This window comes from Crocuta crocuta, unplaced genomic scaffold (assembly GCF_008692635.1).
Source record: "Crocuta crocuta isolate KB4526 unplaced genomic scaffold, BGI_CrCroc_1.0 scaffold1898, whole genome shotgun sequence".
NCBI classification, from domain to species: Eukaryota; Metazoa; Chordata; class Mammalia; order Carnivora; family Hyaenidae; genus Crocuta; species Crocuta crocuta.
In genome coordinates, this window is record NW_027529559.1 from 37,763 (window position 1) to 49,916 (window position 12,154).

At 42.8% G+C, this 12,154-nt stretch overlaps 1 gene segment (V, D, J or C); it reads right to left on the reverse strand.

Moving 5' to 3' along the window:
• LOC144229429 (T-cell receptor gamma chain C region C10.5-like) overlaps positions 1–7,406 on the reverse strand; it is a 31,881-nt gene extending 24,475 nt beyond the window's left edge. The window contains 4 exon segments of the C gene segment in view: positions 4,394–4,460; positions 5,118–5,197; positions 6,381–6,433; positions 7,355–7,406. Coding sequence covers positions 4,394–4,460; positions 5,118–5,197; positions 6,381–6,433; positions 7,355–7,406 — 252 coding nt within the window.
• Positions 7,407–12,154: the final 4,748 nt, after the last annotated feature.

A 12,154-nucleotide genomic window follows, 5' to 3' on the forward strand; every position in this document is an offset into this window, starting at 1 on the left:
TACTCAACCAATCTGAGAAGTAGGGAAACAAATTCACTTTGGCAGAGGGAAGAGCAGATGAATATTGTAGCCATGGCAGCCTGTCTGCTCAGACTTCTGCCCACAAAGAAGGATGAGGAGAAGCCAGGGACATCGGAACAGGAAGAGGAGAGGAAGCCTCCCAGAGTGTTAGCACAGGAAAGGGGTGCCTCAGGGCCCGATGCCAGACCATCCATTTCTGAGGTCCCTCCAATTGGTCAGCAATAATGGGAGCTTTATGCAAATGTACATGATACCAAAATAAGCAATCCATTTACGAAGGTGAAAGTTACCCCTAGGATGATTATTAGGAAGTTATTATTTTAGGGCACCTGTGATGCTCAGTTGGTTAAGTGTCCAATTTTGTGTTTGGTCATGATCTCATGGTGTGTGAGTTCAAGTCGAGCCTCAGGTCTTGTGCTGACAGCTCACAGCCTAGAGCCTTGCCTTGTATTTTGCGTCTCCCTCTATGTATGCTAAAGTTCTCCCTCCCCTGCTCAAGCTCTCTTCCTCTCTCAAAAAATAAATAAATGTTAAATTTTTTTAAAGAAAGGAATATTATTATTTCATCAAGAACACCTAGCTGATTTCAGTAGGATAGTTGACCTTAGTTACCAAGTCTGTGATGACCTGAAATCATCTTTTGACTTTTTGGTGAGAGTCATCACTGGTCCCTCTGCCCATCTAACCCCCAGGACTCAGGTCAAACACTTCCATGGCCCTTTATACAGAACTCAGCTCTGAATCTCTGGTGGCCCCAGGGCCTGGGGAGTCCTTTTGTTTGGTGTGAAGGTGAGAGAGTTGTCTCCTCACTGCCTCATTGGAAGAAGACAGAGGTTGCTGTGACACTCCCAACTGTACCCCTTAGAGAAAGGCTCCATAGAATCAATGTCTCCAAAGATTTAGGCTCCCCTTATAGGCTGGATGTAGCTCAGGAGCCAAAGGTTGGACTTTTCAATTTTGTCCACCTCCTAGTAAGTCTCTGGGAAAGGTAGTTAGGCCAAGATTTTTCAACCTCAGCATTACGGATATTTTAGGCTCAATATTTGCTTGACATAGGGGTCGGATATCTTATGCACAGTAAGAGGTTTTCAGCATTCCTGGGGTCTACTAACGAGACACCTCTAGCACCCCCAACCTGCTGTGACAACCAGAAATGTCTTCAGACAGTGCTACTGTCCTCTGAAGGGGAGACTGCCCCCAGCTGAGAATGAAGGTCTAGGCCACTCTTGTAGCATACAGGCGCACCTTTCTATTGTCTTGAGCGTGGGCCTCAGCCAGCCAATGCTGGGACAAAATCAAACTCCTATTAAGCATCCAGTCCAACAAAGTTCCATTCACTCATGAACAACATCATCAATATGCTTTGGGGATTTCACTCCCTCATCTGGATGAGTGTAACAGGAAAGGACTCTATCACTTTGTTAGCATATAGGTCCTACCTTGCTTGATGGGCTGTTATCTGTTACTTTTATACATTCCGTGCTCGATTTCACTTTTGCTGCATCAGCCACGTTTTAGTCATTGTTCAATTTCCCTACTACATCTAGCATGGTGCCTTCCCTTTAGCGAGAGCTCCTTAAATACTCATTATCATTCAATGATCATTCATATTATAGAGCTTATTGGAACAAATGAAAGTTGCAAAATAAAAGTATATATCTTTACTTTAATATGGTATTTACAATTTCCAAAATGCTTACATCCTTTGTCTCATTTTATCTAAATGATGACATTTTGAGGTAGGAAGTGACAGAGGGATAAGGATGTAATGTGAAGCTTCTCAGGTAATACATGGTGGAGCTGAAAGTCACACTTATTTCTCTAACACCAAGTGCACACAGTGTACTGGACAAGAGCGCCCACAGACATTCCCATTGTTGTCAAGTCCCAATCTGCATGTTATCAGCATGATTTATGGGCTCTAACACTCAGTGTCCTCAACTATGTAAATGCAGTAAGAGTTCGGGGTCTGACATAACTTGCCCCTCACCTCATGCCCTGTCCTCCCTGGCAGCCATAGAGAAAGCGAGCGTATGTTGGCCATTTTAGCCAAGCCTGCTGATTTGTTTTCTAACATTTGCGCTCCAAGAGGCTCCTGGGAGGAACACTCATCATGGTGGACTCCTCTTGTATCTTATCTACACCCTCTTTAATTAGGGCCACAAATAACCACAAATAACAATGATGACTGATATAGTTTTGTTGAACTCTTACTCTGTGACAGGCATGGGTCTAAGTTCTTTGCATGTATTAACTCAGTATACCTTCCAGCAACCTCTACCCTAGGTACATTTATTATGCCTCTTTAAATACCTTGGGGGACTGGATCTCAGAAGGCTGAGCGTGGTAGGTGTATGTTTTCTGTGGGCACCCATATATACTAGAGTACAGGGCAATCAAAGGTGGAAAGAGGCACACTCCATCCCAAAGGTCTGAACTCTAAAGATTGAATCTATTAATGCTCTGTATAGAGGTCTCCAAACATTCTTGAATTTTTACAATGGTGGCTCATTCCTTCATGAACTTCTTCTCTCTAAATTTGGGCACAATGACCTACTATCCACCGTAGGGCTAATGCTCATGTTCTCATCACCAGTGTTATCCATTTCTGAGCAGCCATCAGGCTTCTACCTGTGGGGTTGGGAGTGTGTCCAGAACCATTTCAAATACAGAAAACAAAGTGGTCAAAGCAACTTCAGTCACCACGATTGACCTGGAGATCCTTTACTTCCTTGTTCATCCACCTATGAGGAAGATGTCCACACTCTCCAGTTGGCTGAGAGGGGGGAGTGGAGCCCCAAGGACAGTAATCAAGGAGCACATCCTTGTGCTCCATCTTGATGCTTTTGTTGTTCAATAAACAGTTTTGTTATGCCTATCCTTCCTTGTAGAAAAATTCTTGGGACCCAGAAGTCAGAAAAAAAAAAGATTGCCTAATAAAATTCTCTGCAAAAATTCTCTGCTGATTGTCTCTAAGTACATACCACAGGGATCAATTTAAATAACTCTGTGCGGCTCCCAGGAATGGAATATACTTCAGAAATTTTTAAAAAGAACCCAGTTGTAAAAAGGATGGTTAAATTATCTATTTCTGTCCAACAAGCCTGCTTCACATGTTTTGTTTGTTTTGCTTTATTTTGCTCATTAGTCTTGATCAAGAGCTCAGATTTTGTTATCAGACAGACCTGGACTCAGATTCAGATTCCAATTTGCTCCTTATTATCAGGGCACTTAATTTATCAAAGTATCAAATTTCTAAAATATCTATAAAATTGAAATGATGATAATAATAATAGTTACCTCACAATATTCTTATTAAGTTTATGTAACAATAAGTATATGAAGTACTTAACACAGTGCTTAGTACATAAGGAATACTCAGTTAACACTAGCTATTAGTATATTCTTATCAGAATGCTACATCATATTTACTCATTTTCATATGGAACCGAGCTCCTTGAGAGAATGAATGCACATTCCACTTTGTACACATAAACTAATTAATTCTTTGTTTTGGTTTCGTTGAGTAAAGAAAAGAAGGAAAGTCAAAGAAACCTGATAACGCACGCACTGCAGATGCTAATTCTACCACTTTCAGAATATAACTGCAGATTTTTGCTAATTCCTCTGTAACTTCCACTCAGAGGTTAAAAACATAATGGCAACAGAACTACAGTAGATAGGAATGATCAGCTTCTGACTGAAATAGTTAAATGTTGACTGATAGATGGTAGGAAAATAGCTAAAGTAAGGCCAAAGAGATGGATCAAGTATAACAATCGAGAGAGGCTATATTTTAGTCAACATTGTGAAAGTAGAAAGCATTTCTCTAGTCTCAATTATTTAACAAGAGCTGGGATGGTTTCACTACTATACTCTTGCTTATTATATTAAAGGACATCAAGAACACAGAATTGGATTCCTCATCATACTGGTTGATAAAGCACTATAATCATTTGTCTACACCTGGACTTCTTTTATTCATTTTTATTCTTCTTATGTGATGCTGACTTATGTAATAAGTCAACAAATACTACAGAATCCATTATGTAACCAAAGAACAAGAGCATTAGAAATAATCCGTATGCTCCTTTCTTAGTTCATCAACCAGAAGAGCACAGAAGTTAATGATAATCTCTCAACACTTGTCCAGTTTCCTGTTTTGTTACTGCAGGAACAGGGCACATCCTGTTCTGTTAGAGATGGGACCTTGGTGGCTTTGTGGAAAGTGAAATGAAACAAACTAGATAAAATGGTCTCCCTCTTCCCCAAATTGTTTTTACTTATTTAGTGGAAAAAATGACACACTTATTTGACCCTCTGCTTGATTTATTCCTTTTCCTCCTCTAGATGAACTGTCCATCATCTTTACCTTGGCCTGGGCATTATGAGGTGGGCCCTCATGGACTGCCTGGATGGTCTTCCTTATTCTCTGGTTGCTGTTTGGAAGCAGTCAATGGAAGCATCAGGAGGAGGCTTGGAAGTGGGAGCAGAGTGAGCTCAGGGTCCCTCCCTGACAGGTGGCCTTGGGTTGGCTGCATCCCCCCCTGGGGCCAACCTATAGTGCCATCTACCCCAGAGACAGAGCTTTATGCTCAGGAACCAAGGGGTGCAGGTGGGAGTGGCCATTCCCTTTTATTCCAATTGACCCACTGGAGGAATTTGTTTCTTTCTTCCAGGGCCCTGGATCCCAGGCTGGGACATCAGGTGCTCAAGAAGGAATGCTTCTGTCTGGTGACATGGTGATGACTTTTTAAACTTCAATTTTGATTTGCCAGCATTGGGTAGAAATTAGAGCCAAGATGCCCATTAGTGGAATCCATAGGGCTTAGTCTCAGGGGTTATGGACCTGGGTGGAGAAACGTGGATCATCGATTCTGGGGGTGAAGCGGGTTTTGGAGAATCCACCTTTATGCCCCTCAGCATCCACGCTTGCTTGTCCTTTGGGAGAGAAATGAGTTTCCCCAAAGAAGGGGATACACAGAGTCCTAACTGAAAGTCTATCTTCTCAGTCTCCAGGTAAAGAACACATGAGGTTGATTTCCAGCAACCTTCCATGAAAGCTAGCAGACTAGGTTTTTAGACAATAAGAGTACCAATCAACCTTGACGGAAACTGTGGTTGTGTGCCACACACTGCATTTCTGCTGGAGACCATCTTCTTCCTGCATCTTCACCTGGAAAAAGAGACATAAAGAAAGCAAGGAGGTTACCATACAGTGTTACTAGGAAGACTGAGTATTTGTGCCACTCTCCGTAGTGCTTGGTATCTGTCCTTGCAGAGGAAAAGACACACTCAACCCAAGAAGCTACTCTGAGCTCTCCAAGCATGAACCTTGCCTCTGACTTGGTAGAGAGTCCACAAGAATCAAGAGAGAAAATAAGATTTGGTTTGTGAAAGAAGCAAAGGTTGTTTGAGAAGAGGGGAGAAATGTGATCAAGACAGAGCTCATTCCAAGCCTTTCTAACCATCACATTTCACATATTGTATCTAAGTGCTGAGTAATATGCAGAGATTTTAATATTAAAAACTACCTGAGGGTTCCCGGGGCCATTGAGTCTGTGAAGCCGCCAACTCTTGATTTTGGCTCAGGTCATGGTCTCACAGCTGTAGGATGGAGCCCCGCTACTAGCTCTACATAGAGGGTGGAGCCTGCTTGGACTCTCTCTCTCTCTCTCTCTCTCTCTCTTTCTGTCCCTCCCCTCCTCATGAATGCACTCTCTCTGTCTCTTTCAAAGTAAATAAATAAACTTTGGGAAACAAACAAGCTAAGAAAAAAAACCCAACCAAACAACAACAAAAAGCATGTGAGTCTTTCTCTCTCTCTCCCTCTCCTTTTTTTCTCCTTTTACTTTTTTTTTTCCAATTGTTTAATTGATGTCAGTGCTCAGGCTTCACCGGGGACTCCCACAGTGGACACAGCGGGCTCCTCCTTCTGCTGCTGCTGCCTGAGCCTCAGGTTTTCCTTGTGCTTGTTCAGTGGGTGGAGTGTGGCACATGTCTTCTTGGTTCGCAGACCACAGAGCACAAGATCATGACCTAAGCCGATGTCAATCACTTAACTGACTGAGCCCCCCCAGGCGCCTCCAGATTTGCTATTTAAAGGAGTTAAATGTGAGGAACGTCCAAGGACCCTGACTGGCACCACTGTTGACTGAGAACATAACATTTGCTTCACAGAATTTTATTATTTTCAAGGATTATAAACAAGTTAATATTTGAAAGGGTCCTGGTCCCACGCCTCACATGTAGTGGGTTCTCTGATGTAGTTACAGAATTTGCAATGACAGGTGCTCTCAGTGAGGGGTGCTCACACTTGATACGTGGAATCAGGGCTCACTCTTACCTCAGCTACTTACGCTCTTGTCAATATTGAATAAGTCATTTGATTTTGGGAGCTGTTTTCGCATTCCTAATGATGAGAAACAGTGAGGCTTTAAGAATGCATGATTCCTTTTGCCAGGAAGGAAGACATTCCTCCGCTTTGGGGTCCTTGGAATCAAAGTGATATGAGACAGGTCAACAAGAGAAAATCAATTGTAACGGGCATAAGCATAGGGAGTCCACACAGACACGGAAATTCCAAAGACAATGAGGCAACAGGAAGCTGAATGGGGCAAAGGAGAGGGGCAGGTCTGAGGACGCAAAGGGGGCCAGGAGCAGGGACGTGAGAGGAGGTGTTGGGAAGAACCAAGCCCAGTCATGACGGCGAGTTCCTTAGGTAAAGCAGAGTCTGGTAATAGCTCTCTTCCTGGCACACACCCCCCTTTCCAGTGTAAATTTGGAGATTTGAGGAGGAGGCACAGAGATCTTCCTGCATGCAGGGGGTTTTATTACCTTTAATTCAAAATGATCTCTATGGCCTGCCTTGAGCCCCGCACTATTCATCATTAAGTGTCTAAGCTTCTGTGATTCCATAGCAAAATGTGACCATGCTGCTTAGGACATGGTTTTAAAAAAGAGGTTACTCATCTAATAAAAGACATGATTTTTTTAAATTTATTCAACTCACAGTGCCGTAAAGGTATAAGCGGCAGATTAAAGAAAATATTTTATCCACAGTCCACTCATCAGAATTTATCAATGCTTAGTCTATTTGGGATTTTCCTGGCTTGTCCCGTTCACTGAAAGTTGACCTCATGTCTGCATCCCGTTTATTCCGCGTGACTAAGTGACGCAGGCCAACTGGACTGGAGCCCAGACTCTGCGGGTCGGAGGGGAGCTGTCCCAGGTAGGAGGGCACGCCGCCTCTCAGACTCACAGAGAAGGTCCGGGCCTCCGCACCTGGCCCTCGGCACAGGGTCTGCCCGAGTCCAGACCTGCTGTGACCCACCCGCCTCTCCCCTGGGGCTGAGGTCTGGGGCCATCAGAACAGTTTCATTCATGCAGCCGTGGGATGACCTGGGGGGTCAGGAAGTCCTGCTCCCTCAAGTGCCGCCCAATTTCTCTCTTCCCGGAGACAGCGGGGTCCTGATCAGAACCCTGCAAACACTATATGAGGCTACATACACTTTTGTCCTGTTCAAAGTATTTCCCATGTAATGCAGAATTATGCAAATATGACCTTGTAGTGCCTCTTAGAGAAGAGGGGGATGCACCACAGCAGGAAGAGAGGTAGAGGAGAGGTAAACAATTGTCACCTGCTGACATACATTTCCGGGCCCTGGGATGGAGCCGCTCCTGCCCAGGGGGCCAAGTCAGCAAACAGAATGTAGGTACCTTTCCTGTCCCTGTAAACGCTGCCTTGACAAGAAAGAGTATAGTCCAGCCAGCCGGCCCCTAAATAAACACCAGGAATCTGTAAAGAGTTCCCTGTTCTAAATAAGATCAGATATGCAACCCCGGCCAGTCAACCTAAGCCAAATGCTCTCTCCTTATTCCTTGAGTGACCAGCTAGCCTTTCAAGGAAAACCTTGATCTCTCACCTAATTTGCCTGTTCCCCCATTTGCTGTTTCTAAGGGTCTATAAAACCTCTCTTGCCCCAAATCCCAGGGAAGAGTGTTTCCTTGCTTTTGAGCCAGTCCCTGGATTGTTCTTCTTTGAATAAATGACATCACACTCTACAGATGAAATGGTCTTACTTTTGTCATTTGACACACCAAGGGAGTACTTGGCTAGAGATTTGGGACAGACTTCATTAAACATTAAGGCTGGTCTTGGCCAACAGTTGTTGAGTCTTTATGTCAGCAGTGTTTGAAGAAAAATGGTAACAGTAATTGAGAGAAACAAAGTTTTGATTGATGACAATGTAAAATAAAATATATTTTCATAAAACAATAGATGGTTGGGGTTATCCTCCAAAAGCCAATTCTCTTACTGGCAGAAATCCAGACAATTTGAAAGAAAAGAGTTCACCCAATTTCTCTCCACCCAATTGCTCACCTTCTAGACTCATACCCTTTCCACCCATCTTTTTGCTGCATATTCTCACTCCCTTTTCCACTTAGCATTTTAGTTCAGCTGCCCTAGACACTGAAGGTCTGAATGATGGGCAGAATATTCTAGTCAATACCTCATCAACTAAGCATAATCTCAAAGCCTGCATTTTGGGACACTTGAGTCTTGAATATTAGTTATAGCTCAGTATGTCTGCCTTCCAGTTTTTACCAAGAGAAGTTGCTCAGGAGCTGGGTCAGGAAGCAGATATTGAAGGATCCAAGCCTCCCTGTCCAGCCAAGTCCCCTTCCTGGCCATTCCCACTGCCCTCTCTCTGCAGGCTGTCAGGTTATAATTAGCATAACTAATTACCATAACTGTACCCAGGAGTCCCTGGTATTCTTAGCATAACTGAAAAGGAACCTTCATTTCAGTCAGAAGTCAATGCTCCCTTTATTTTTCAAAATTTCATTTCGGAAGCAACTCTCAGCTGACCCTTCACAAGGCCCTGCCTTTACCATCTGCGGATCTGATCCTGGGACAGGATGTCCTGTCCCGTCCCCTGCTCTGCACCGACCCTGGGTCAATGCAGGCTTCTGCCTTTGTCCACACACACACACACACACACACACACACACCTGGTTTTCCAAAACTGTAATATTTCCTAAAATTCTATACTGTGTGGACTCCAGAAATTGTTGACTACAACCAGTCCAGTTTTGGGGTGAAACAGCAAACCCCAACATTGCCTGAGCAGGGTCTGTGCATCAGGGACAGGCCACATGCTTTGCCCACATTTCCTGTCTACTCTGCCTGCAAGCTAATGAGGTCCCTTGGACAGACGAGGAGAAGGCGGAGAACCAGCTCGCCCACGACCACACAGCTATCCTGTTATGTGAGGGCCCTGACTCTTCCCAGGCCGCCNCCTTGAGATTTGTCCCCAGCCAGACCCGGCTAACATCCCAGCTAAGTCCCCTTGGACATGCATCCATTGGAAAGTTATTTTAAAGTATCAGCCTGGCTTTCTCCATTTCTAAATGGGATGGTAGTAATATTTATCCATAGGATTATTTACAGGATTTAATCAACAATGAGCAAAAACCAATCAGTGTATAACTTAATAACAGAAACCAGGAATGAGATTATCTCAAGCAGAACTGCACACATTGTTGCACACAGCCATGGTTTCCTTCCGCATGGCTGGTGTGGCCCTTTTTATGTCTGAAAACATGATCTGCTTGTTTTCATGGAACATTGTTAGAAAATCAGCCCCACATGATCTTCACCTGAAGACTGAGAAGAAATTAGACTTACAATTAGAACTCTGGGGGTCTCCTTCTTTGAGGGCATGGATTTGTCTCCCAGTCAAAGAACAAGCATGGATCCTGAGGGACATTAAGGGTGGATTCTGTCAAAACATCTGTTCCTGCCCACCTTTCCCCACCTTGCTCTGCACCCTCTGAGACTAAGCCCTATGGATTCCACTAATGGGCATCTTGGCTCTAATTTCTACCCAATGCTGGCAAATCAAAATTGAAGTTTAAAAAGTCATCACCATGTCACCAGACAGAAGCATTCCTTCTTGAGCACCTGATGTCCCAGCCTGGGATCCAGGGCCCTGGAAGAAAGAAACAAATTCCTCCAGTGGGTCAATTGGAATAAAAGGGAATGGCCACTCCCACCTGCACCCCTTGGTTCCTGAGCATAAAGCTCTGTCTCTGGGGTAGATGGCACTATAGGTTGGCCCCAGGGGGGGATGCAGCCAACCCAAGGCCACCTGTCAGGGAGGGACCCTGAGCTCACTCTGCTCCCACTTCCAAGCCTCCTCCTGATGCTTCCATTGACTGCTTCCAAACAGCAACCAGAGAATAAGGAAGACCATCCAGGCAGTCCATGAGGGCCCACCTCATAATGCCCAGGCCAACGTAAAGATGATGGACAGTTCATCTAGAGGAGGAAAAGGAAGAAATCAAGCAGAGGGTCAAATAAGTGGATTATGTTAGTTCTAACTGAGTAGAACAAGCTGGAAAGTAGGGGGAAGATTTTATCTAGTTTGTTTCATCTCACTTTCCACAAAGCACCAAGGTCCCATCTCTAACAGAACAGGATGTGCCCTGTTCCTGCAGTAACAAAACAGGAAACTGGATAAGTGTTGAGAGATTATCATTAAATTCTGTGGTTTTCTATATGATGAACTAAGAAAGGAGCATGCAGATTATCTGTAATTTTCCCCCTTCTGTTACATAATGGATTCTGTGGTATTTATTGACCGTTTAATAAGTTGTATAGAAACCAATTTGACAATAAATTATATTAAAAAAACAAGTAAATATACACAGCACCACCAGAAAAAAAAGAAGTTATCAACACATAAGTTAAATAAAATAAATAACATAAAATAGGTCCATGTGTAGATAAATGATTACAGTGCTTTATGAACAAATATCATGATAAATCCAGTTCTGTGTTCCTGATATCTTTACTGCAATAGACAGGTATACAGTAGTGAGACAATACCAGTTCTTATTAAATAACTGAGACTAGAGAAATGCCTGACACTTTCATGTTAACAAAATCTACCTCCCACACTTGTTTAAATTGATCCATCTTTTCTATAGTTTATTAATCTCCTTTTTGCCACATATTTAACTGATCATTCCCATCTACTGTAGTTCTTTTGCCTTTTTTTTTAACTTCTAAATTCACGTTACAGAGTAATTACCAAAAAATTGTAGTTATATTCTGAAAGCCATAGAATTTGCAGTCCATGGGTCAACAGATTCTTTTGACTCTATATTTTGCTCAGCAAAACCAAAACAAAGAATTAATTAATACGTACAGAGTGCAATGTGCAGCCATTCTGTCAAGGAGCTCAGTTCTATATGAAAATGAATAAATATAATGTACTATTCTGATATGCTCATATTCTTATAGCTGGTGTTAATTGAGTGTTCCTTATGTACTAGGCACTGTGTTAAGTACTTCATGTACCTTTTGTTATGTAATTCTAATAGCAATATTGTGAGATAACTATTATTATCATCATCCCAATTTTACAGAAAATTTAAGGATAGAAACTTGATACCTTGATAAATTAAGATGCCCTAATAGTAAAAAGCAAATTGGAATCTGAATCCAGATCTGTCTGATTACAAAATATGTGCTCTTGATCCAGAGTGATGAGCAAGACAAAACAAAACACACAAAACTTTTGAAGAAGACATGTTGGGGAGAAATAGAGAATTTGACTATCCTTCTTATGATTAAGTTTTTTTAAAAAAAATATGAAGCATATTCCATTCCTGGGAGCCACACAGAGTTATTTAAATTGATCACTGTGGTGTATACTTAGAGACAATCTGAAGAGAATTTTCTGCAGAGAATTCTATTATGCAGTTAATTTTTTCTGACTTCTGGGTCTCAAGAATTTTCTACAAGGAAGGATAGGCATAACAAAAACTGTTTATTGAGCAAAGAAAGCATCGAGATGGAACATAGGAATGTGCTCCTTGATTACTGCCCTTGGTGCTCCATACCCCCTCCCCTACTCTCAGCCAACTTGAGAATGTGAACATATTCCTCATAGGTGGATGGACAAGAGAGTAAAGGATCTCCAGGTCAATCGTGGTGACTGAAGTTGCTTTGACTACTTTGTTTGCTGTAGTTTAAATGCTCCTGGAACACTCCCAAGCCCCTTGGTAGCAGCCTGATTGCTGCTCAGAAATAAAATAACCTTGGTGATAAGAACATGAGCAT